Source organism: Agelaius phoeniceus, chromosome 14 (assembly GCF_051311805.1).
Source record: "Agelaius phoeniceus isolate bAgePho1 chromosome 14, bAgePho1.hap1, whole genome shotgun sequence".
NCBI classification, from domain to species: Eukaryota; Metazoa; Chordata; class Aves; order Passeriformes; family Icteridae; genus Agelaius; species Agelaius phoeniceus.
The window spans coordinates 14,432,243-14,458,668 of record NC_135278.1 but is presented as its reverse complement, the minus strand read 5'-3'; the positions used below and the strand labels follow the sequence as shown (position 1 = coordinate 14,458,668).

General features: G+C 42.9%; 1 protein-coding gene across 1 annotated transcript in view; it reads right to left on the bottom strand.

Moving 5' to 3' along the window:
• Window positions 1–3,863: 3,863 nt before the first annotated feature.
• MSN (moesin) overlaps window positions 3,864–26,426 on the bottom strand; it is a 40,350-nt gene continuing 17,787 nt past the window's right edge. Inside the window, exons 2-13 of the mRNA XM_054641317.2 lie at window positions 22,349–22,432; window positions 14,250–14,345; window positions 13,456–13,730; window positions 12,910–12,993; window positions 12,420–12,566; window positions 11,846–11,942; window positions 10,633–10,796; window positions 10,130–10,260; window positions 9,332–9,492; window positions 8,738–8,830; window positions 8,101–8,334; window positions 3,864–7,067 (exon numbers count right to left, since the gene is read on the bottom strand). Coding sequence (XP_054497292.1) covers window positions 6,903–7,067; window positions 8,101–8,334; window positions 8,738–8,830; window positions 9,332–9,492; window positions 10,130–10,260; window positions 10,633–10,796; window positions 11,846–11,942; window positions 12,420–12,566; window positions 12,910–12,993; window positions 13,456–13,730; window positions 14,250–14,345; window positions 22,349–22,432 — 1,731 coding nt within the window. The 3' untranslated portion in view covers window positions 3,864–6,902. The remainder of the gene's footprint in view (window positions 7,068–8,100; window positions 8,335–8,737; window positions 8,831–9,331; window positions 9,493–10,129; window positions 10,261–10,632; window positions 10,797–11,845; window positions 11,943–12,419; window positions 12,567–12,909; window positions 12,994–13,455; window positions 13,731–14,249; window positions 14,346–22,348; window positions 22,433–26,426) is intronic.

Here is a 26,426-nt window from a genome sequence, read left to right as displayed (position 1 = left end):
CCAAACAATGTGGTCCTCCCTCCCCCCAGTCTAGGCACTCTCATGCAAATATCCAAAACACCTGTGAGCTGTCTCAGCTCCACCTCAGCCCCAACTTCTGCACAAGGAAGTGAACACTGAAATCAGCACTGGCCAAACCCAACCAGAAGCTACACAACACCTTTGCAGCCCTCCACAGCACGGAGCATACTTGGATTTTTGAGATGGCAAACCCAGCTCCTCTGACCAGTGTTAGAGTTCCTTGCCAGCAGGCAGAGCTGCCCTGGCTCAGTCTCTGCCCATGCTGTTCATGTATAGAGGGAGATAAGCTCGTGCTGGTCCCATGGGAGAAGTCTCAGGGACTGTAGTCAGAGCAGCAGGCACACAGACCCAGGAATAATGAACATTTCCAGAAGGCAGCCTTCATTAATTGGAAAAGCAAGAACAGCTTACCCCTCCCCTCCTAACCAAGCCCACTGCCTCACAAATACTCCTGTAGGGAAGCAGATATGGGCTGCTTGCTGACACAGAACTAAAGCACTGAACACAACGAAAATTCACCTTTCCCATTGTCACTTTAAAAACCCATTAACCACCTTTCCTGTTCCAGAGCAAGTTGCTAATAAAAGCAAACAGAACAATCTGTACTGGTTTGACTTTTAGCAAGCCCACAAGCCCAGACAGAGTGCTTCTGCTGCCTCACAAGAGATGCACTGAGCATAGATCTGGGACAAAGTGCACAACCAAGGGAGCTCAAGTCACAGATACTGCCTCAGAGGCTGGGCCTTGGGGAGAATATAAATATGCCTCAATTTCTACATCTCTCAAACAAGGCTGTTTGTCCCATTCTAACCTTCCCTACGTGTTCAGCAACCTTCTGAGAATGACACAAACAAAGGAGCAGGAACCCTATTCTCACCACTGGAAGCAGGAGGGCAGACGTGCAATCAGAGATGAGCTGGCACTGCAACAAGAAAGCACAAGGAATTCACAGCAGGGCTTCTGGACAGCAGCCATGTCTGACAGTGCAGCTGCTCCTGGCTGGGTGAAGGCCACTAAAAAGTTACAGTGCCCCAGCCAAGACCTTCACTTGCACATGCTTCTCCTTCAAGCATCCAGTCAAGGATGCTTCAGAGATGGATGGGAGTGCAATACTGCTGCATGTGGGCTGTAGACAGCCTTGACCATAATCTTCCAGCTCAAGAGCAGCTTATTTCACACCCTCTTCAAACTTGTTGACTCCAGACCAACCCTGGCCTGTATTTTGTTAAAGGATGATGCACAACCACAGGCTACAGCAATCATGGGGGCTTGTAATTTTTAAATTACGTCTGCTCACCAGAAATATATGTATTAACACCTGCTCTGAGCAACTGTATTCTGACCATAAGCTGAAGGTACAGTCCCTTCCACGAGCGCCCACTATTACTTTTGCAGTTTCAGCACTACTTTTTCCCTAATACCTCCTCATTCTTTCTTCCACTTTTCACTATACCCCTCATCTTGACACCTGTCTTGAAAATCTCCATCTTGGAATTGCTAATGATGTTTAGAGTCACGTCACCTGGAGCTAGATACTCATTTAGGCATTGTTCAGACACAGGCACCTGCTTCCTTGCCTACAAACTGCACTTGGAACTGCAAACCTGCAAGACAAAAGCCAGCCTCAGCCTAACATTTCATACATTGAGGCCCAGACCTTTTCTTTACAGAATGCTTTGGGTTGGAAGGGATGAAGATCATCTGGTTCCAATCCCCTGACCGTGGGCAAGGTTGCCACCCACCAGACCAGACTGCTCAGGGCCTCATCCATCCTGGCCTTGAACATTTCCAGGGATGGGGCATTTTTCTTACAGAAGTAATTTTTCTGCAAGGGAGACATCAACATCACATGTGGCCCAATTTGCATATGGGTATGCAACAGTTAGGGCTTGGCATCGGTGACAGAGGAATTCTGTTCTCTGCCACTTGTCACAGGCTCTGAGATTATATGCCCTGGTATAAGACATTTAAATTTTACAGCCAAGATTGAGATATGCACAGCTGCAAAGCTGGCAGGGAGCAGAGCAGCCATGCTGATGGTTCAGGGCAAACAAGCCGTGCCTTGGGTGCTCTCTGCTTTCTCATTGCAGTCTGTCTTTGTAGATGCTCAAGCAGCTGCCATGTAGGTGCCTACAATTATCATACCTTACCCTGTACATTGCATTACCAAGCTTTGGATGCTGGAAAAAGCTTGTGCTTCCCTCCAAACGTTTTATCCTGAGCAAGAAACTAATAAGCATCTACCTAGAGAAATCCCTACAAGGCTTGTCTGCATCAAAACAAATCAGAATTTGGAGACCATGCCCCTGCAATTCCTTGCTTTAGAAAGAGCAAAGCAGAGAAGGAGAAAGCAATCAGTCTTATTTTCTGCAGTTACTTTGTCCTACTTGGAGTCAGTGCATCTCAGGCCAAATGCATTAGTCTACCAAACAGATTGAACTCAATGAATATTTTACTCTGCAGAGTTACTTTGCCTTTTCTTTAGAGTTCTTAATAAATTGCACTGCTTAATAAAGCAACATTGCAGAACCTGTCAAAAGACAGTGTTTCTAGTCCTCCAGCCTTCTGAGAGCCTTTTATCCTCTAGTCTGCCCCTGTCCCACAGACAAAAGCATCTGGGCTCCAAAATATGTAGATATAGCCTAAACTGGATCTGAAACATCCCAGACAGACTAGCAAATCCAACAGAAGCTGTCTCCAAAAATTAGAGGTTAAATGCAAATTTCTGACCCTAAACTACAGAATGCCTTACAAGAAACTAGAAGAATAGGGTGATGTGGATTTTTTTTAACATGGTCCTGTACAGAAGCAGTCTTCAGCCTTTAATGCTTTACACTTCCATTTCTTCAAAGACAAACTGAATATAGATAAACCTACAGGGAGAATTACCAAGTCTTAAGCCTGTAAGGTAAAGTCCATTGAGAAGCAAGGGCACTAGAAACAGCAAGAACAGGATCAACCTTTCCAGACCTGTGCAACCTTCAATTGAAGGCTGCTGTAGCATTAAAGGAGACATGCAATTCCCCCAGTGCTCAGGTTTTTAGAATCCTGGCAGGAAGGAACCAAAAAAAAAAGACTTACCTGTAGAAACTGAATCCAAGCCATGCCTGGTGGAGATTGCAGAAGCCCCTGTTGCTCCACACTTCATGTTTAGTTTACAGAAAAGTCCAGGTCTCTTCCCCAGCACCAGGTCTGTGAGCACTAACACGTTCCAGTGAAATCTGCACCTTATTCTGCAGTGCAGCAACGATTAGGCAGAGGTTCTGTGAGGCCCCTCTTCACAACCACCAAGAAAGCAGCTGCAAATGAAGATCACACAGTTCATTAGCAGAAAGGTGGCAGCAGCCACTCTTCCACTGCAGGAACCCATCCTGAGACCCTGGGAAACAGGCAGAGACAACCACAGCAAGGCAGCTGAGAAGCAAATTGTGCCCAAGTTCCCAGAACAGGCTGATGGCAGCACAGACTGGGCAGGGTGTCCATGCAAGCAGCAGCCCCAAGGCCCAGCCAGCCTCTCCTGGATGCACCCAGGCCAGGGCTGGGCCCAGCAGGAGCTCAGCCACAGCAGCTCCATCCTGTCCCTCTGGCCAGTCCATCTGCAAGTTGAACATTTGTACTCAGAGCCTCCTCAAAGAATTCCAGTACTGGCTCCAGCTGGGGGGCTGGGGAGGGGGAAAGGGCTGTTACTGAAGCTCTTCCCTTTCAGAGTGCCAGAAAGATCTCCCTGTTTGTGAGGGAGCTCCCAGGCTGACCTCTGGGCACCACAAGGCTGATCTGCCCAGCTACAGGACACAGCACTGGACTTAAAGCAAACCTTAAGTAACCAGCCAGACACAATCTGCTGAATTTCTCTCAACTTTATTGGCACTTCAGGAAGAACAAGGTATGGATTTTAACAACTCCTCTGAAAAGGAAAAACATGTCTTAGTCAAGGTTCTCTCTGCAGATAAGCACATGGACCCATTAATTACTCCAAAACCTTAAGGAATTGATGTTTTATTATAATCCAGTAAAACAACTGGTCAAAAACCTTCAACATAATTTACAGCAACAAAAAAAAAAATAAAACAAGAAAAAAATAAGCCAGGCAACATGTGATAAAGTACTTCCCTCCCCCCACCCCCAAGAGGAGTAGTTATCCAATTAAACTGGAACATGAAGAGGAAGAACAATTCACTGTATTCTAACAAATAAAAAATGTGTCTACAAATCTCACCATAATACTGAAAGCTTCTTACATTAGTTTTCTTGCAAAATATCATCTTTATAATACAGTATACAATTCCAAGGGGAGGACCATAAACATACCCTTCATCCCTTGACTAATATTTTCTAATTGTGCATAGCTAGAAATATTGAAATCAAATATCATTAGATACCACTGGAATATAATACTGGTTAAAAAGAAGGCAGGGCTGAAACAACTACAAAGAGTTAGGTGGACTCACTGGCACAAGCCGTTCTATTCCTTAATTGGACCATGTGGAATTAGAACGTTTAAAAAACCATATAAACAGAAGTCATGCCAACATCAGAATACATGAGAGCTCAGCAGTGTTGTGTGACCCATCAAAGCAGAAAATTACTGGTTTATTATTTGAACACATATTCCAGGCACCATACATCAGCTTGTTAGGAAATTATTAAAATATTAGATAGGATTTTTCTCCCCTCAAATGCATCAACAGTTGCCATGGACAGAGCAGAAGTGCTGAGAACCAGCTTTAAAGCACCAAAACAGAAGTTTAAAGGTTGTCTGTTCCCCAGTAACGAGACTCGTGCAGAGCCAATGCCAATCACCTTCAGTACACAAATATGCAAATACATTCTGACAAATTTAACTCCAATCTTTCATTTGTGACTTTCATGGTACTGAGGCATATTTTTCTTGGCCAACAAAAAGCTTGCCATGTCATGTGCTCCCCAAAAGCACTCTGTGTCCAGGGGAGAGAAGGGGGCTCCCACATGACACACCTGGAGGTTTAAGAGCATAGGTTGGCATGTTGCTTCTAACAGAGGTTGGCTGGTATTTGTATGAATCCCTACACAGATTGCATTGCTTTCAAAAAATAAAGTAACACAGAACTGGTGAGGTTGTTTCCAGCCACCCAAGGAATTCTTGGGGAAATACTGCAGTTTGTTAACACTATCATGAACATTTATTTTTTGGCACAGTCTCCCTTTGCCCTTTTTCATACAGCAGAGAGCTGAAAATGCTCCAGTTTTCAGATGTTTTCCTTCTATCACCATTACCAGTAACATCATACAAAAGGAGAATCAACAAAACTGAGTAGGTCACAAAATTTGGAATTATGCTAGGCAAGAAAATAAATCCCAGGCTAACCCAATGACTTCCTATAGGGACACACTAATCCAAGGAGGGCAAAACAAAGGAGGACTTCATTTTAGGTGGAACCCATTTTTAAGATGACTCTCCTGAAGGTTAACAGTTCCTTTTATGAGGATCAAGGCAACATCCAATTCAACCCTGAGCATACATGGCTATTTCCTCCACACAAATGGCAGGGAGGACTCTGGGTAGCTACAGCATGGGCAGCTTGGATGACAGGAGGTGATGGTTATTTCAATACCTGGCACAAGCAGCTCTCAGGACCAGTCTCAGAACCATTTGTATCCCATTTCTAAGAGAAAGCCTTCTGTTCTCAAAGCCACAAAAGGCCAAAGCATCCTTCTGGGGAAGGAAAAGCACTTGAGCCAGGGATGTGGCGGAGTGCTAGTGAGGATTAAGAAAGCAATTGGACAAGTGTCTCAGGATCCTCTCCCCTCAATTGCTGCTTGAAGCCAGGAAGACAGATGCAGTCTTGTACATGACCCAGATATGTGAGCAGTTTTTGGTCCCCAGCTGCTGATCACTTTTTATGATTGCATCTAGTTTAAACTAAAGGTATCTGAGCTACAGTAGATCTATACACAGTCATAAGGCACCAACAACTATGTGCTAAAAAGGCCTCTCATGGAAATCTTGTTCATGTAACTAGAAAAGTATCTGTTCAGCAAGGGAAAATACAGCTACACTAACTTTTAGTCTTTTACATTTCTACCTCCCACTTTAGGTTTTCATTGGCAAAACCAAAAAGGAAGGCAGTGTACTCTAGCTATCTCTGCCTCACTGGTTACATTGAAGTCAGACAAATGATAGTGAACAAAGCCATTGACCAGAGACAAAACCTCTGGAAAGCAGGGAATTCGAGGCTTCAAACCACACTGTATCAGTGGAATTATTCCAAAGGCCTCCTCATGATTAGAAAATTCAAAGCTCCATCATTAAACAACAAAATGTAACACCAGCAGGAACACCACAGAATCTGTTTGGTCTGCTTATTTTTGTAGGACAAAAGCTTTGGTCTTTTAGAGAGAAAGTCCATATTTTACCTTCAATCCTTCTTCCTAAGCTCCCCTTTTTAACTACATGATTCAGACTCTGGGTTAAGTCAGAAATTCAGACCCTGACTACTAAGCTTAATCCTGAAGCTTGCACAGGTTAGTAGGAAGGCAGAGTGTCAGACTGTCAGCTCTTGACTATTTAATGCAGTACAAGGATCTGCTGCTCTCCCCACACAACGGGAGAAGACAGCAACACAGCCACCTCAGTGGGCAAACCCAACACATTAAGACTTTACCCCAAGCCAAACAACTTCAGATTTGCCCTAATACACATTTGCTTCCCCAAGCCACCCCAGGCAGACATTATTTACTATTCCTTCTTCTGTCAATTAACTCCAGCATTTGCCCAAAACTTGATAAATAAGACCATGGTCACTCTTCTGTAGTGGTTCCAGCATAGCACGATTATGAGTGATGATGGGAGAGGATGGGAAAGAGGGGAGAAGAGAGTGCAGGGCAGCAGGTGCAGGGGGAGTTTACATGGACTCGAACTCGTCGATGCGCTGCTTGGTGTTCCCCTGCCGGATCTGGCGCAGGGTCTTGTACTTGTCTCGGCCCAGGCGCATGTTCTCAGCGTGGATCATGTCATTGGCTGTCTTCTTGGTCTCATCCCGAGCGTTTGCCAGCTCTGAGGAAAGAGCCTTTGGAGGAGGAGAAGCAGACAGCAGCAGGTTAGTACCAGAGACTCAGAGCTGGACAAGATTTCCTGCTGATCCTCCTAAAGATCCGGTGTCTATACAGACAGGAAACAGACAAGCCCCAGTGTATTCTTCTGGGCAACCTGCTCTAGCTGACCTTGCTTGAGCAAGGAGGTGGAATTAGATGATCTCATGGAGGCCCCTCCAACCTAAACAGATCTATGATTTTATGGAAGTTGTTCATATTTCTCCCTAACATTTGAAGGTATAAAACATCAGACAATCTGTCACATATTTATCTTCATCTAGCACAGTTAAGAAAGATTATCTCCAATGCCTGTATTTTAAAAGAATGGCCATGTGGAGGGATCCCTGAAGACAGCAAGAACATCTTGCAGAATCTGAGGAATTACTAGCTTTCCACCAGAAAAGGAATTTGCTGCAGAAGATAAAATGCACCTCTAGCCCTCTGTGTGTAATTACCACAGTACAATGCACAATGAGCAAAGCCTGGTGCAAGTCAGGCAGCACAACTAAATGCTTGGAATTTAACACCAGAACACTGGAGTTCCTCACAAGAAGAGGGTGCAGTAGTGCTGTCTCTGTGCTGAGCCCTAGTGGGCTACTCCAGGGTTTTGCAATGCAGAGTTTTGCAATGCAACCCAGACTTGACAGTTAGAGAGAGCTGCTGGATAGGAATCAGACAAAGTTCTTCAATTCCTTGCAGCCAGGGCTATGAACAGCTGTCAGGTGGTTGGCAATACTCACAGACAGCACACTACATCTGACAGACACTACTTGTTGGCATTGCTTCAAACTACTTCACTGCTTCCAGTAAAATGAAATTCAAGTGGCAGAAGACCAGATCTGCCTCTCTGCTCAATGGTTAAGCAGCTATCTGGCAAGATCATGATCATCTCCCTTCCCTGTGTCTCCCCTCATTTTTTAAATAACAGTAATACCTTCCAGCTGCAAGAAATGTTGAGAAAAGTAGAAGCAGCACCCCCACACACACATTCTGCTGCCAGCTTCTTACCTTCAAGTGTTTCTGGACCCTCTCATTCTTCTCTGCCTCAGTGGTGCGCTCCTCCTCGCTGCGGTCCTTGATGGTGGCCTCCGACCTCAGCTCAGCACTGGCCTCTGCTGCATTCTCATCCTGCTCATCATCATGCTCGTTCTCAGAGTGCATGGGTTCAGTGACATGAGGGGTGCTCATGGCAGTCTTCAACTCCTCTTTGGTCTTCTCTAGGTCCTCCTGCACCCTCTGTGCCTGCAGTAGGATATGCCACAGTGAGTCAGTCAGAATAATCCTGAGTGCCTGAGACGTCTCACAGAAGCACCACTCGGTGCTTGTTACAAGGAAACCTTGCACCTCTGAAGGGGTGTATTCCAAAGCTACTCAGCTACCATCATTTGCAAAATTTTCTGCTGGATAACACTTGAGAGATTTGAAGAATGGTTACTGTTAATGGAAAATGGGCTACGGGTCTAATTAGTCAAAAATTGCTACATGGAGTTAGAATAAGTTACCAGTTCCAAAGCTGTGTATTTACAACAGCCTCAATCTTGCAAGAATTGAGTTTAGCATGGAATCTAGTGCAGTAGTTTAGGTACAACCCAGAACAAAGAGCAACTCCACAGAAAGGATGCCATTTGCTCAGATTCTGCTTTACCTTATACTGCCACTCCTGCGCCTCGCTCTCCTTCTTCTGCCTGGCCAGCTCCAGCTGTGTGATCCTAGCTGTGAGTTCTGCCATCTCAGCAGCCTGCAGAAGAAAGGCTTTTAATGGAAATAAAACCCAAGGTACTTGCTAAATCAAGCATTTAGTTCAAGTCCTGAGTGAAAACACATCTTTTCAGTGAGAAGAAAGCCTTCCTGTTAACTTCAGTTCCACCAATACCTCCATGATGAAAGAGGAAAGAAGGCCAAAAAAAATTGGCGTTTCATTGTGAGTTGGGTTTTTGTTTGGTTGTTGAGTTGGTTCTTTTTCCTTCTCCCCAAAACAGAGCTACAAAACTTAGTTCTTTGAGTCTAAACCAGGGAAAGCAACACTTTATCATTATCACATATAAAAAAAAAGGCAAAAAGCAATACAAATCTACTGCACAAATATATTTACGCATATGTTCACCTACTTGAGGATAAAAATTGAAGAACCTATGAATGTAGTGCTTCCACACTATATTCATAGCCTGGTTTGCTTCAAAAGTTTAGATGCTTCCCCTTTCACTATTTTCCCTACTTGATTGTCAGTTCACCAACTTACCAACTGTTCCTGGGTCTTTTGTTGATCATGGGATGCTCTCAATAGGGCCTCCTTGGCCTCTTCTGCTTCTCTACGTTCCTTAGCCAGTTTCTCTGCTTCCTCCTGAGCTCGTTTTCTCTCCTGTTCCAGCTCCAGAGCTCTGCGGGTCTGTTCTTCCAATTCTGAAAATAGGGGAGCACATTTCAAGTCAGATCAAGTAAAGAATGGCAGTAGAAGAGGAAAGTCTGTCTGGATAAGAGTCTTCCTTCAGAGGACAGGTAAAGGAGGGATGCAAGCAACTGTTCCCTGTTCTTTCCTTTACATTTTACCTGGAGCTGTAAGACTAAAAATTAGGCCCACCCCCAATGGATTTGTGGGGAAGCACCCAGCCCAAAATTACTTGAGGGCAGAGAAGCCTTCAGCATTTTGCTTGGGCAACACCACACTAACTCTAGCCAAGCAATTAGATAGTAAATCACCACAGCAATGGCTGGTGTGACCCCTGCTACACTCTGACTCCTTCCTCTACAGATATGCTGGGATAAAGCTTCCAGCCAGCACAGGAACAATGGCAAGGTACTTCTGCTGCCAAGAGAGAAATCTTGGCTGTTACCCATTTCTTTAATGCATATATTTTTTCAGCAACTGCATATGGAGGGCTTACATTTGGCTTCAGGAGGCTAAACCAGGGCCCTAACACCAGTTAGCACACAACACTGGAGAGACAAATTACTCAGAGATGCTCATAGCTTTACTATTTGAACCCTTCTCACTCAGACTATTCATCATCAAAGAAAACACTGAAAGATTTCCTATTACCTTGCTGAGCTTTCTTGGTTTGCTCCTCAATTTGCTTGAGTCTCTCCATCAGCTCCTCCTTCTCACGCTCAATCTTCTCCTTCTCCTTTTCTGCCAACTCCCTCTTCTTCTTCTCATTCTCCAGCAGGGCTCTGATGGAAGGAAGTCACAATGTAATTTCAAACCAACTTGGAGCACTTCCTAGTAAACACACAAAAAGAGCACACACAAGATGTGCCCTACAGCACTCAGATAATGAGCTTTACTCCCTTTATAGAAGTACAAAAATATAAAACTCTGCTGGCGTTCATCTCAATGACAAGTTCATAAGTCCAAGAAAGTAATGGGAAGTCACATTTGTGGTGAGTACCATTACTATCAACCCATCAGACCTACTGAAGCAGAAAGCAACCTGCTTTATTTTGGCTCAAGCAGATTAAGGTGCTGCCAGCCATTTATCTAGCACATGATGCTACTCATGCAGTGATTAGTCACACACCCAGGTTACTCAGAGCCCTACCAACCTCTCCATCTGTTTCTGGTGTTTCTCTTCCCGAGCCTGTGCCTTCATCTGCTGCACCTCGATGGTGTCTGGTTTACGTCTGCGCATGTAGAGCTCGTGGTTCCCCATGCAAAGCGCCAGGATTCGCTTGTTAATCCGTAACCGAGGGGCGTAGAATACAAAGTCCTTGGGACAAGGAAAAGGCAGCATTAGATTTGTTCTTTCAGCATAAGAAGCCCCTTGTGCTATGCACTATGCTCCTAAGACCCCGAGCATTTTAGAGCTGCCAGCCAGCTTTTCTTAATAATGTCTATTTCATTGGTGGTGGCAGATAGACACTTATTTCTGGAATGGATTTCAACCTGACAAGCACACCCAGGGCAGAAGCACCCAATGTGTCATTCCAGTGCTCTGGGTTTCACTGTAACACACCCCTAGCACCAAGCACACAGCATCTTGCATCACCATTTCTTTACAAACACCAGCAGGGCTGCTTTACCAGGCACACCGAATTCCTGGCTTCTCCCACCTCCCTTCCCACTTCAATAATCTGTATAATAGCCTGGCCAGCCACTTAGAATGTAACGTCTTGGTTTATGCCAGAGGGGGTGTTAAATGTTACAATCAACGGATAAATAACTTTGTTCTGTTCAAAAGGAGCAACAGGGAAATGCTTTCAAGCAGCAATGGAACAAGAATGACCAGAAGAACAGAAGGTACTGGCTAGCACTGGAAATTATTAGGTGTTAAAGATTAAAACAATTACATTCAATATAAATTGGCAAGGAAAAAACTTCCAGCCTACCCTACAAAATGACTTAAAGCTTCTGCTTTAAGTAAGGTGAAAACCTGCAAAAGATCATCCCACACACTATTAAAGTCAACAGGGTGCAAAGGAAGCATTCACACTAACAGAGGTACCTCAGATCCCTAAATGAATTATCAGAGAATCTGAACAGTCTTAGGAGAATCAGAAACCCTAAGCAAAGAGCTACTCCCTGCCACTGATGTTAAAAGCTTAAGCTTATACTAAATTTCTACCCTCTTAGCCAAAAAAAAATCTTAACTATCACTTGACTGCCCTGAACAGGTTTCCCTGCTTACATCAGCATTCATGCTATTGATGAAAAGATTCAGTGCAGAAAACCCCAAAAAGCCCCCAAAACCAAACCCACAGAAATCATTCAGCTAAGAAGTTGAAAGTTTAATAGCTTAATATGAATCTTGCTTCTTACTGGTGCTTTCTTGTCAATAGGCTTAATAACAAATTTCTTGTCATTGAATGAGATATTTCTGATCTCACTCCAGGGGAATCCAATTTTCGGTGTTAGCCTGTAAAAATGGGAAGCAAAAAGAAATAAGAGATCCCAAAGTAATTTCAAATTCTTGACTTAGAATATAAAGCTTAAAATCATACCAAATCCACCCTCATATTTCAGTGCTCTTATGGTAGTTGAAATGAGCAGACAAAATTAGCCACACAGATGAAACAGAAATATAAGAAGCAGTTTTTCAATCCCACCTTTTTTTTTGTTTTTTAAATGAAAATCAGAACTGGAGAATGCATCTATAGCAGGAAGACTAGGGATAAAGTGAAACTACCTTGAAAAGATTTGCCAATTTCTTGTATTTGTTGGTCCAAAGAATCACATTTTATGGATTATTCTGGCAATGTCAAAAACACAGCCAAGAATGATATAGAAATGGTGGAGTTTAGTTAAAGATTTGAATTCCAGGAGAGAGTGATTTTAAATGACTTTATATTGGAAAGGAGCTGATGGCAACAATGAAGAGAGAGGGGTTAATTACCTATCATTCTGCTCATAAATGTTGAGTCCAAGAGCATCTACACCTAGCCAGAGCTCAGAGCCTTTCTTGTTCTTAATGCTGAAGTAGTTCACACCGTACATTTCCAGATCCTGTGCAATTTTCAGGTACTCCAAGACAGCATCTTCTCTGCAGCATGTAAAAAGAAAATAGTTATTCTCTTTTGAGTCTTTAAGCCATTAAAGCAAGAAGGTTCTAACTTCCCATGTGGACAGAGCAGCAACAAGCTGGCAAAGGTTCTAAGCATCACTCTAGTAGATAATTACAAACTCTGCAAACTCAGTCATGTTTTACTAAGAACAGCCAGCTGATGTGGACCAGCAGAGGCATGTAAACTAGTTACTCTGAGCAAAATAACCTGAAGAATGCTAACTTATCCTGAAGCAAATCACAGATTTATTTTTTTTTATGTATTTGTACATTACACACTGACACTATTTGAAATACAGCAGTTTCACACTGCATCAGTTACCTAATCATTCCTCGATGTTCCTCATGCCACACCTGGATCCTCTCCTCCCACTGGTCCTTGTTAAGCTTGTGCTGCTCCAAAACCCTAGAAAGAGCATACATGGGATGTTTCAAACCAAGCACTACATATATGCACACACACAATCACATCACTCTATAATAATGCTTCATTAAATACTCCACGGGCATCAGAGTTCACCCACAAAAATATTCCAAGAAATACAGCTTCATTAAAAGGCTAGATAGAGTCAATGGTCAGTATTCAGACTTCTAATAAAGGACAAATTTTATTCAGTTTCTTTTTTTTGTAGTGTATTTTGTTTTGGAGCTTTTCTCACCACTTCTGATTAGATTTTCAGAATAGTAATAGGAAGTTTAAGGTTAAAGTTCTTTATTAATTGAATACTAATCTAAATGCCCAAAGTGGCACAAGGCTATACTTTATTCTGGGTATTGCAATCAAAACATCCCCTACATTTAAAAAAAAATTTTAAAATCACAAACCATTTAAGAAAGAGAATGGCTAAGACTATGCAGGTTCACTTGCCTTTGTGGGAGCAGTTTATCACTAGCAAGGTAGCCAGACTTGTGCACGTCTTTGTTGAAGTCTCCGTACTTGGACTGGACGGCGTAGGAAGCCAGCAGGACAGCTGTTTCTGGGGGACAGTAAATGTCATCGTTCAGAATTGCCTCCTTCACTTGCAGGAAGAACAGGCGCTGTGTGATGTCCTGGATCAGCTCTTCTGCCACATCTTCTGGGTAGAACTTGGCACGGAATTTGAAAAGCAGGGGCGTTTCTTTACGTACATCCTGTGCTGTTACCTGCAACAGAGTCAGCAGATTTTATAGTCTATATACAAGTGAAAGGGAGCAGTTTACAAACAGGAAAACAAGCGTGCACTAGACAAAAAAATTCTCCTTTCCAATGCAGAAAAGAGTATGCAGAAAAGCAAGGATTTTCAATTACTTACTGCTAAATACCTCATCACTTCTCCCCACTGAACTTACACAAGCCAGTATTTATGGCCAGTGGTAGTTAAGTTACTTTCCAGGTTGCTCCTCAACCAAGATGCTCACTTGAGCACATCATCAGCATTTTACCAGGAAGGGTAACAAATCTGGCCTGGTTAACAGAGCTAGATGCAGGACCAGGTCAGACACCACAACTCCTCATACCCTGGGGAGGGAGTGTGTGCACACCACAGCACCAATCACTGATCTTGCAGTACTTGAAGTGCATGGGTAGGCAAGAACAGATCCCTGACAGAAGTATGGAGACTGAATTTGCCCCTGCACTCTCAGAAGGGAACAAGGACAAGCAAAATTTTGGAGCAAACATACCTTTTTGTTCAATTTTAGCCATGTTGAGAAACCCTTGGTGTCTTGATACTGAAGTCCAAAAAACCAGACCTCTCGCAAACCAATTGTCTTGACAACCTGAAAGAAAGGTGATTATTAGCAAGATTTCCAGATGGACTGAACTCAGCAGTGGCTGAGAACATGTTAGAGGTAAGTTCAGACAGTGCCCTGACCACCTGCTTCTCCTGCTGCAGTGCACAGAAAGATGACTGAGCATCTAAGAGGTCTTAAGTGGATGGGTGTGATATTCTTTGTTCTCCTTCAGGTTTTTAAGGCTTGTTGCTATTTATAAACAACAGCTGGGATGTTATTTTTTTTCAGCTACTTATAAGCCAACATGTACAGCCAAAACACAACATAGCAGCTCTGACAGGTCTAGTAACTTCCAGGAATGAGGAACACAGCTCCATTTTCAGGTATATCCCACTCTTCTCATGCAAATGTACTATTCCTGGGCAAGTCATGTGCTACTTTAAGATTTGTTTCTACTCCACTCATAGCTATAGACAGGGCTTTCATACAGCTCTTTACTGAGCAGCAGCATTCAGAGGAAGTGCAGAGGCTAAATCCATATGCTATCCCCTGTGCCAGCACAAAGCCACCACAGACATTAACTACACCACTATGTGAGCTCTCTCTGTAGTTACTTCCCTAGCACACCAGGCATGTAAATAGGAATTAAGAAGGCTTTACAGACATGTTGTGACAGGAGACAAGAGCTTCGTGGTGGGCAGCAAGACTACTGCAGTACAGGGCCACTGTTGGTTAAAAAGAGGGGAAAGTTTCTCCAAAGCCTGATTGCTATCAAGACATCCCCCTTTGTGCCCTGAAAAGCCTGGGACATGCCACAGGGTGCAGCAAGGGGCTAACATTGGTGCAGAGACTGAGACTTGCCCTGTGAAAACCAGCTGCCAGGTCAGTTAATATAATTTTGTACTGCCCAAAGGTGCACTCTGTTCCCTTCTGATGTGGTCTCTACTTTGGCAAGATACAACACCAAAGACATAGGTTCCCCACAAGCACATCACTAATTAGATTGTTTAGGGCTTGGATCAGACATTTTATCTGGCCTTTCAAAAGAGCATTAGGGCCTTTGTTACTTTCAGAAAAACCAAATGCAGTTTTCAGCAGAGGCATGCCATTGATGGCACACACAGAGACAAAACCTACACTAGGGCATGTAGTACATGTACATCATCCCACTGGGGTTCCTGAAATTATTCAGCCTGTCCTTGCTTGAACATGAACAGGAGAGCTGGGCTAGAGCCCCTGCAGATTCAGGGGGATGCAGATCATTTGTGCATCACACAGCTGATGAGGCTTTTGGAGAAGAAGCAGGGTTTGCTATATACATGAAGTTTTGGTCACTTCAATATAAGAAAGATATTAATCTCTAATATTAAAATATTAGAGAGGGTCTAAAGGGGGCAATGAAGATGAAGGGCTTTGAGGGGAAGCTGTATGAGGAACAGCTGAGGGCACTTGGTCCATTCAGCCTGGAGAAGACTGAGGGGGGACCTCATCACAATCTACAACTTCCTCATGAGGGGAAGAGGAGGGGCAGGCACTGATCACTTCCCTTTGTGACCAGTGACCAAACCCAAGGGAATGGCCTGAAATTGTCAGGGAAGGCTTAGGTTGGACACCAGAAAAAAAGATTCTTCACCCTGAAGGTGGTTGAGCCCTGAACTGGCTCCCCAGGGAAGTGGTCACAGCCCCAAGCTTGACAGTTTAAGAAACATTTGGACAATGCTGTCAGGCACATGGTGTGATTCTTGAGGATGGTCCTGTGCAGGGCCAAGAGTTGGACTCAGTGATCTTTGTGGGTCCCTTCCAAGCCAGCACATTCTGTGATTGGAAGCAGATGGTTCAAGGAGGGGAAGAAAGGCTGTCCTAGAGCTCTGTTCTTGGAAGCATTAACATATGAATGGGATGGAAGCTCCTCACTCGGCTGCATGGGTCTGCTTTCCTCTCTTCCACTTGACAGCAGCTTATGCCTGGGAATTGAACAGGCTGGGCTGCCAGCGAGGAGCTGAAAGGCTCCACACTGTGGTCCCACACAAAAGGACTTTTATTCCACAGCAGAAGCCTGCACAGCAATGGCAGAGACAAGAACGAGCTGGGGGCAGAGAAGAGGGGGCACAGCACAGCACTCACCATCACAGTCCCAAGCTGCCACTGAACTAAGGCAGGGAGGATAGTCCTCCTCCCTGCTCAGCTTTAGCAGGCTATTTAGTTCCATTTAGCAAGGAGAAAAGCATGAAGAAGAAACAGCTTTCTACAGCTGCAAGGAATCTGGCTGGCAGCAGCATAATTATGTCTGGGGGTGTACAGCATTCAGAGCCCTAATGAACTGTGAGATGTTCCAAAAAGCAAACAGCTACTGGCAGTGGCTAGGGATGGAGAAGGGCTGGCACAAAGGATGGGAGAATAGACTGTCTGTTTAACACAGACCACAATACTTAAATACCTAAAATCTGCACTCTCATTTGGAGAGCAGCATCTTTTCTTCATTCCAGGGGGAGCATTAAGTCAGTCCCTGGGTCTTGTTTAGCCTGCTGGGTAAAGCTCAGTTTACAATGGACAACAGGTTGGATGCAGCCCTAAAATCCAGCTGTCCCATGGTACCTTGACCAGCTACTACAAACCTTTAATTGAGTACTACTTTTAGCTTAAAATTCTATTCAGTAAGCCACACTGATGTAGGGAAAAAGGTGCCTTTCTGGTGACTCACTTCATCCTCTGCAGAAAGTCTAAGCACACATTAGTAGGGGTTTTTTACTTATGTTCAGAGAAGAAACATAAGATCTTTCAGGTAGCCTTTTCTCTCATTCCTTCTTTTACTCCATGTTTTCTAGGTGTGTATGACAATTCCTGTCCTTCCCCTCAGCACTCACCCAGCTCCCTCTGAACTATGTTCCTGCTGTTGGGTGCTGCTCCACAGCTGAAGAGGGAGCCATAAGCAGCCTCTTAAATGTACACTTTAGCATCAAGATGATGACTGAAAATGGCTGTCATTCTCAGCCCAGGAAACACAACACCACACTGGCAAACAAGTACAGATTCTGATGAAAGCACTATTTACACACAGGCAAGAGCAAAGCATGCAAGCAGAGGAAAAGGCGTAGCACTTGGATCATGTTCCTGCATCAAAGGCCAAATCATCTCAGGCTATATCATGGGACAAGTGCCTTGAATGTTGCCCATGTTAAAGATGAGGTAGGTCTCTCTCCCTTTCTACAACAGGCATGTCAAGTATATCTGAGGGAAAACTGCCAGCTAACTTATTGCTGGAGGAGCTCTGAACTGGTGCCACACCTGCAGTTTCATGTACCAGTCAAAAACAGCCTAGAATGGGGTCTTCCAGGTACCCTAACTTAGTACCCAGGTTAGGCTCCATTTACAGCCACAAATATCCAACTGCTCCCCCTCCATTTAGCTGGTGGATGCACTTCTAGTTTTCCCTTCCAAAGTGCTAAAATGCCAGAGTACTAAACTACAGGATTTTCAATCTTTTGTACTTACTACATTTTGCCATTGACATCTTTAGCAACAAGCAGTCCATTTTTGGTTGGAACTACTGCTTTTCTAAAAATCAAAGTTTCCACGTGTTCCTGTGAAATTTGAGACACATTTTCATACTGCTCAACCACAAGCCTTCAGCACAGAGACAAGAGTTCTGGGGTTTGCTGGGGCAACCAGCCACTATCCTGAGACTTGCTGCTTTCTACCATAAAACTACCATAGTGAGTTTTGGTTTCAGTGCTTTCACCTAGTGGATTAGGTGTTACAGAGCTATTTTATATGTTTCTAAACACTACTAGATAGGACCTAGTAGTAGCTAAAGATTTCTTACACTTTCCCTCCTCAAAAAGCTTAGTTTGCAGGCCATGAGACACCAATGTGTTGTCTCCTTTATTCCAAACACAGCTCAACTCAGATGGAGTCACTCAAAATTCAAGAGGGGTTTGACCAGCTTGTGCTGTAAGCTTAAGCAAACATGAAAGAAGTCTGACAAATTGGTACTCCACAAAACCAAACTGGTATTCTACAAAACCACTAAATCTACTGCAGCAGGTAAACAAGGAGGAAGCTGCTAAGCATCACCAAGGTTTCAAGCTGCACAACACCTTGGTGGCCATGGAGATAGAAAAGCAAGGCAAGACAAGCCAGGGCACACAAAATCAGAATCTCAGGAGATCTGGCTCTTAATGAAATCTGAAAGAACCTTAAGAATTAAAAAGAAAATGTATAAGACTTAATGCTGAACATAAATACAGCATCAGGGACCAGGTTTAAAGTGTGTAGAGAGATGCTTATTGTTATCATTTTAACTCATAGATAAGTGCACATTTCTATTACAAGCTTAGTTTTGACCCCAAAAGCTCACAATAATGAGGAAAAGCATCTTTGGAAGGTTAACCACATGCTTTTAAAGTTTGAAGTGATAGCTACTGAAGTTTCTCATGTGACATTTTCTTTAACTTGTCTTCATGGCTCTTAATGGGACAGAAATCCCCTTTAAGGAGATTGGACACTCAATGATTCAAGCTACCTAGAAAAGGGAGGGTTTTTAACACCTTTTTTTTTTTCACCCAAAAAAAGGAAGTTTGAGAGGCAAAAGATTGAAGAGACAATTTCAAAGCCATCCACAGCAACAAGTAACTAAGAATGTTCACCAGACAACAGATTAAATCTTTCTGTGTAGAAGACATCCAGTGCAAAGCACTGCTGTGGTTTACTGGCTGCTCTCCAGACCAATACAGAAAAGGGTCAAAGGAGGAAAACAAGCAGCTATCACTGCTGCAGTGCCTGTGCTCTCCATCCCCAGGAAAGCAACATTTCAAGGTACCTGGGAGGTGATAAAGCCTATGGGATAAGCAGCATCCCTGACACACAGAGCCCATCCTTGAGCTCTTCTTTTAATCCATCACTGGCAGCTGAGCAATGGGAGCAAAGTTACAGCTCTTGCTAGTGAGTCAGTAAGTGCTGGAGGTCAGCAGCTGATGTTAAAAGGTGCATCAGCAAAACTGCAGAAGACAAACAGTACAATCCCATCTCATTTAATCCAGGTTTTGTCCTTGCAGACAAGCCTAAGATATTTAAGCTAAAGCTGTACAATTACAAGATCAGGGAATAGGAAGAGCTCTAGAATACATCATGATGTCACTGAACATGTTTATCAGTTCAGTGGTATTTCTACAGCCAGCTACTTTGGGGCAGAAACCACTTCCTACAAAGCAGTGAGGTATCTGCATTGTTCTGTCACTACAAAAATTCACTTTGAAATTTAACCAAACAGGAAAGAGGAAGACAGGAACATTTCTACCTCATGCCCATTCACATATTATTACTATGGAACATTAGACTCAGATGCTTTTGTCCTCATTAGCCTAAAACCTAGCTACAAGCTTTCCAAAATTTTCTGAATCCTATTCAGAGTGGGCCAGAATCACGTGTGGCATAAGGAACACATTTATCTACCTTTACACACAACAGGTGAAAATAAATACTGCCTAAATGTTACTGAGCAAAGCCAGCAGATTGCACTGAGGCAGCCATGCAGCTAAAAAGCCTGGTAATGCTTAGCAGCTTCCTTCTTGCTTAACTCAGAACTGACAGTTCAAAGTGAAAGGGCACCCCGGGGCAAAAAGATGCTGGATATCTTAATTTTTTTTTCTGTACAAGAGTCAAAAATCAGGTTTCACACCAGAAGTCAATGCCCTACAACAGGAAAACCACATGTCTGCTTTATAGAGGAGCTCTCCCTTCCCTCAAAAAAGCACTGATGAAAGCAGATCTTTTTTCAGAACCAGCATCATGCAGAAAACACTAGATTATCAAGTCCAGGGGCACAGCATGGCTTAAGGGAGCTAGAAAATAAACAGAAGTAACTTTGTTCTCACACACCGCATCATGGCCTATCTAACCTAAGGATAGAAACTGAGGCAGAGTGAACAATGTCCAGCCAGAGAGCAGCCACAGTGTCAGCAGGGACACAGCACTGGACTCTCCCTTTACAGGAACCAATACACAAAAACTGCTCACTCATGTGAAAAACACTGGATATGCAACAGCTGACAATACATTTAAAGGCCCATCCCTTTCCTACAGGGAGCAAGCTTTATGTCAACCAGACCTTTTACAAATAACAAATGTTTAAAACCAGCTTCAGACGCTTTTTTTCCCTCCCTCATTTCCAGCTTCACCTACAATCCAATTTAGGTGGAGTAAGCACTGCCTCAACTTAGAAACTCAGTTCTGCAACAGCATTTGTTTCTCCCTTGGCAAAGTGTTTACTGTGGAAAAAGCAAAACACAATTCTGTTTAGACAGGTGCTGTGTGAAATACACTGAAGGGAGCAAAATGTGCAGCTGTCCAAGAGCATGACAAAGGAGTGAAATCAATTACTAGACATGAAGAGCTGCTATATATTATATGGAAACATGGCTGGATGTTTCTCAGAGACAAACTGATGAAGCCCAAGTCTGCCACCAATGTCAGTTTGCAGCAGAAACCACAGATGACCTAGAGCTGACTGAAAATATCATGTGTAGATTAAAAATATTACTGACACGAGTAGTATTGCTTCTCAGCACTTGGTGCTTTGCTTGGATAGTAGCAGAAGCTAAATATTGAAAAATAATCATGGGAAGCATCCACATGAAGAACATCACCTTCAAAAAAATTTTAAAAAACCAAAAAAATACCAAAAAACAGTTCATTTTTTTTAATGAGCCTGGGAACATGACACCTCAGCTTCATTAGCAAACACTCTCATGAACTAACTGTGGCAGAGTTCCATGATGCACAGATGGATTCTGGATAGAACTTGGCTTTCACGTTTATAAATCCAAACCTGTCAGATCTGAGACCACACAGGGCTAAAATATGCAGGAGCTACTACACAGTAAGACATAGGCAGCTGAGAACTACACTGCAATTCAGAACTTTTTCAAAAGCCTTTTTACTTTTTCCATTATGAAAGGATGCTCTTTCACTAAAGCTTTGGATCTCCCTCCATTTCAGGGCTGGGCTGCAAAGAGCAGTATATCATCTAGTGCTGAATCATCCAGCTGAGTACAAGAGAAAACAGTAGTTTGTGGTTAAAGATCTAAAAAAATATATAAAAATTTAAATTATATTTGCTGGCCCCAAATGAAATAGCTGACTTCAATGGGTGAATCAGCCCTTAATTTTCTCTCTTCCTTATGATAGGTACTATGTAGAGCTGACCCCAGAATGCTCAGCTCTACTGAACCACACCCAAATCTGACCTATCTGGTCTGGCAGTTCTCTCATCTTGTCATTACTCCAAGATTCAATTTGCATATCTTTGAGCTATGAATTTACTGTTCCCATTTCTCTCCAAGGAGCAAATCCATGGCCAATTACAGCAGATAAACACTGCTCTGGAGTCTGCAAAGTTTCACTCTCTGCAGCTGATAAATGCCTGCCTTCTGCTGCTCCAGCTTTGGGCTGCACACACCTCCCTGTTTCTCCTGGGCCAGAGCAGCAGGAAATTTTCCTGCCCAGTGAAAGCTGGGGAAGGCTGAAGCACCCAATGCAGACAGCCCAATGAAGGGTGGTACAACCATCACTGCTCTTAGAGTTTCCCTCAGGGCCTGGTGGGAGTACAGAACATCACTTTACCTGCACTTAAAGGGAACAGCAGCATCTGAAACCCAGCTGAGCCTCTCCTGGTTTAGAGACCAACTACCCTTTGGAATCAATTGCACAATGCTTGCAGGTAAGTCAACCAAAAATAGCTTACTAGGTCTCCATAAGACTTTTCTTACAAACTAAGACTGCAGATATCTACTGCTTTCCAATTACTGTTATTTTGAGCCATAGCACCAATTCAGTTCACTAGAAGTAATAGCTCCTAACACAATCTTGGAGGTTACAAAATGCAGTAGTTTTGGGAAAAAAGTACAATTTCTTACTGTGCTGAGTTCTCTTGAAGCTATTACATATAGTGACACTCAATCTTTGAAGTCCTTTAGAAATTATTTACTGTTGCCTCAATAGAATTGCAATATCTTTATCAACTTTGAATCTTCTGCAGCTCCATCTCTTACCTGATCAAAGAGTTGCTTCCCTGTGGTGTTGGGCTGGATGGCAAACTCCAGCTCAGCATCCATGGTGGTGACACGCACACTGATCTGGAAGACAGAAAAATGCATCATTACAACTCCTGCTCGAAGTGATGCTACCCAAAAATGAAAACAAACACCTGCCCAGGAGCAGGATGCAGCTCTCAAGCCTCCAGGGACTTCACTGCCAGTAGGCACAGTCATCTCCTCTGCCAGCATGGCACTCACAGCTTTCCTGTAGAATATAACTTTCCTGTTCTGCAGTGTTTTTATCCTCTCTGGTCTTACAAATATTCACGTGTACTGACACACATGAGAGCCATTTACATCTTACAAAGTTTACTAGCCTTAGATGCAAGATCATCAATGGTCTTCCAGAAGAAATGTTATATGATGCACTGTCTTGACAGGAATGTCTCACCATCACATTTTCACTTGTGGCATGAAAGTGGCAAGGAACTGCAGCAAGGGAGTTCACAGCTTCATCCCACAGAAGCAGGAAGAGACACACACACACACACACTTTTCACTTCTCATGAAGCCAGTTAAAACAGCAGAGGCATTTCAGGTCAAATGCTAGTGTAAAACACTGCTGATCCCATTCAAAACTCCTGATAATTACTGGGAAACATTATTTAAATGCTCGGGGCTAGACAGAAACTGTCCTGGCCTGAAAGCAGATGCCTTAATTTTAGGCCAGAGAAAGTGAGGTCTGTGAGTACACCAAGCTGCCTGAGAATCCAATTCTACTTGCATGCCTATCAACTGAAAAGGGTAAAGATATTTCACAGTTTTTGAGCACAAGCTGTACATATTAAAACAGATTTATTTAAAATATTTTTCCATCAAAGCAGAGGTTCAAGGCTTGAAATTGTTCAGACAAGATATTCACAATGCACCAAACCCCAGCACACAAGTCTTGCATTAACAGTTCTCTCTCTAAGACATTTACCTCAGATCAACAAATACTAATTTTTTTGCTCTTCAGTGCAATCAATCCTATTAGTATACTCCACCAGGCTTCCAGTGGTGAAGGGTGGAGGGAATTACACTGTGAACAGCTTTAAGAACAATTCCAAGTCATATTTGGACTATAAGCTCACTCCATGACACAGGATACCAAAAAAGCAAGAGTAAGCAGAGAAATATTCAAAGAACCACATAATACCAATATGATCACAGGCAGTTCTGATTCCTCTGTTTCTACCAAAAATATGTACAGATTTCACATCTTATTTACTAAGAAACTAGACTGCAAGAGAACTAGAACCAGGGTTTTTTCCCCAATAAGCAAGAAATGTTCTGCTAGTTAATCTAGGTAAGTACCAAAAGAGACCAGTAACTATAACAAATACTTTTTGAGGCTTCCCAGAAAGCCTGCTTCAGACTAGTCACATCACTATTTTGTAATTGATAGCTGCTTGAGATAAATCTAAAGCTTTTCTTGTTTTAAGTTAAGCTAAAAATTCTGTAAGGTTCAAGGTAGGCTTAGCACAGCTAAGCTGAAGTACATGTTGAAGTTGTTGAAGTTCTGCCTGTTTCATGCAAAAGGAATGTTATTTAGACATTACTAGAACAAAGATATCATGTACAAGTATATCAGGAATAAGTTGGTTTTGAAGCCCTCTAAACCTTCTGACACAATGTCAAACTAAAGCAAAACTATCCCACAGAAGTAGCAAGGAAAGCACAAATGGCCTAAACTCCTAAGAACAAAGCTTTTTTTTTTTTTTTTTTAATTAGCAGCTTTCAATAGCATGCAGATGCCTTAAATTCTCTCAGTGTACACCTTCCCAAAATTATTCTCTTTGAATCCTTGACAATGGGCTAATTTCATGGTGCTTTGGTGAAACAAAATTGTGGCCACTTCTTAGAAGGGCTGAATGGTCCCCAAAACAGCTTTGCTGCTTACACTTGGAAGCAGATTTCTGCTTCTCTCCTCTAAGCCTGATTCACCCAGCACAGCCACCAGTGAGAGCAAAGCTGTCCATGAGCTACATTCAGGTATAAGAATGTAATTCGGGTATATACATTAAATGAGCCATTAAGTTACCCCTTGCATTTTGTTAGCTTTGAAGTATTTCCTGTTCACCTAAAGCATGAATGTATCAGCTACTATGAAAGAAAGGAGTCTTTGCTCCACTGTTTATGGACAAAGCACAGTAGCTACTCTTATCTGATATCATGTGCATGGGTGATTAAGGGCCAAATATCTGAGCACCAGAAAACTGAACTGAAACATCAGTGGCACCTCTTTGCAACTTGTGCCTAAATAGTCTTAAGAGTTATTTAGAACAAATCACACCTCAATATTCTAAACAAAGCTACTTCAGTAACCCCATAATTCATGCAGAATACTTATTAAAACTCACATCTTTGTTAGCACAGTAAAATAAGGTCCCAGCAAAATTCCCTCGCTGTCAGTCACTTATATGCCTTTAAGCTATGTGACCCAATATTATCCTTCAATTAGTACACTCAATAGGAAGATTTCCACATTTCCCCCCACCACCCCCAGCAGCCCCCCGTGCTCAGGATGAGTAGCAACCTAAAGTCTTGAATGGGTCTGCACTTGCAGCTTCAGGCTGATCCGAGAGAGCAGAAGCTGAGATAGCACAGGAAACAGGCTCGTGCTTTGCAGAACCACACCCCGGTAGCGCCGTTTCCCCCGGCCGGACCGGGTTTAACGCGTTCAGCCGCGCACTGCTGGGAACTGCCAGCGCAGCCAGCCGGGGACACGGCACATCCTGCGCTGTGCCACTGACATCTTAACCATGAGCTACTTTGAACCATCAGTGGCCATTTAATACTTGGCTGAGAAGCTAGTTTGCTGTAAAATTGAGCTTTGTTAAGGCTCATTGGTGTGAAAACAACACACAAAGACATTTTTTCCCCATACCCTATCAAGCTAGAGTGGTTTTGGTTTTCCAGTTCACAACAACTGGCTCAGAGGGAGGTTTATACCACTTCAGGTGGCATGAAGATCAGGAGGCACTGATCTTAATGCACTCTGCATGCAGCTCAAACAAGCTACAAGAAGAGCTCTACAGACTGCTATCATCTCTACCATACAAGTATGTGCCAGGCACTGCATGTTTACCTTCTTCCTCCTCGTTCATTTAAAGTCTCACTTTAGGTAAAACCACTTTATTAAGGTATTCATAGCTGAGTACCGACCAACACAAATGTTACACATAGGAATAAAAATGCTATAGCAAAACAAAGCAACACTATGCAGCCCCATAAAAATTTAGACTCATTTGCTTTATTCCTTGAGAGTTACTCTGCCAAAAAGCACTTTTAAACCTTCTATCTAGTTTGCTACCAGTGCTTATTCTCAACCCTCAAGATTCATCACCATCAAGCTATTAGATTTTGTATTTCTAAGCCATCTAATAAGGTTTTCCTAGGTTTGAGGGATGGCATAAGCCTTGGGATATTTATAATTTGGGTTGTAAACAGAAAAAAGTCAATAAGGTATCTGACTTGGACTGCTGAGCATATCCAAATTTAGCTCTGTCAGTCCAGACAAGTAAGGTGCACACTGCTGGGAGATGTGCAAAAGAGACATTGCACACCAGTGATTCAATCACAAGGTCCAGTGGCAGCACTCATCCCCAAGTATACTGCCCTCCTATTCCCAATATTCTGTTACTAAACATCTATCAAACTTTCAACACTTAAGTGTTTTAAGAAGGTTTACTGGATTTCATCAACAGATTTATCAAAAATACTATCCCCTAAGGCAGTAATTTGTACTCAAACTCTGTTTAAAGCAATTAATTGAATTTATTCATCATAACATTAATAATATACCCACCATTAATAATATACCCGCAGCATGCAAATGTTTGCAACACTCAAAATTCTACTTGGATCCTAAAGTCACAGAAGTTTATTCTAATAGGTGGTTCTAAAGAGTCTTTTGTCTTTCCATCATTGTTTAATAGCCTCTCATACAAACAGCTACTAATTAAATGCTTCCAGACACCATTTTGCACATTGCAAGAACATTCAACTATCACATTTCAACAGGCAAATTTATACTCACCAAATTTAAAAA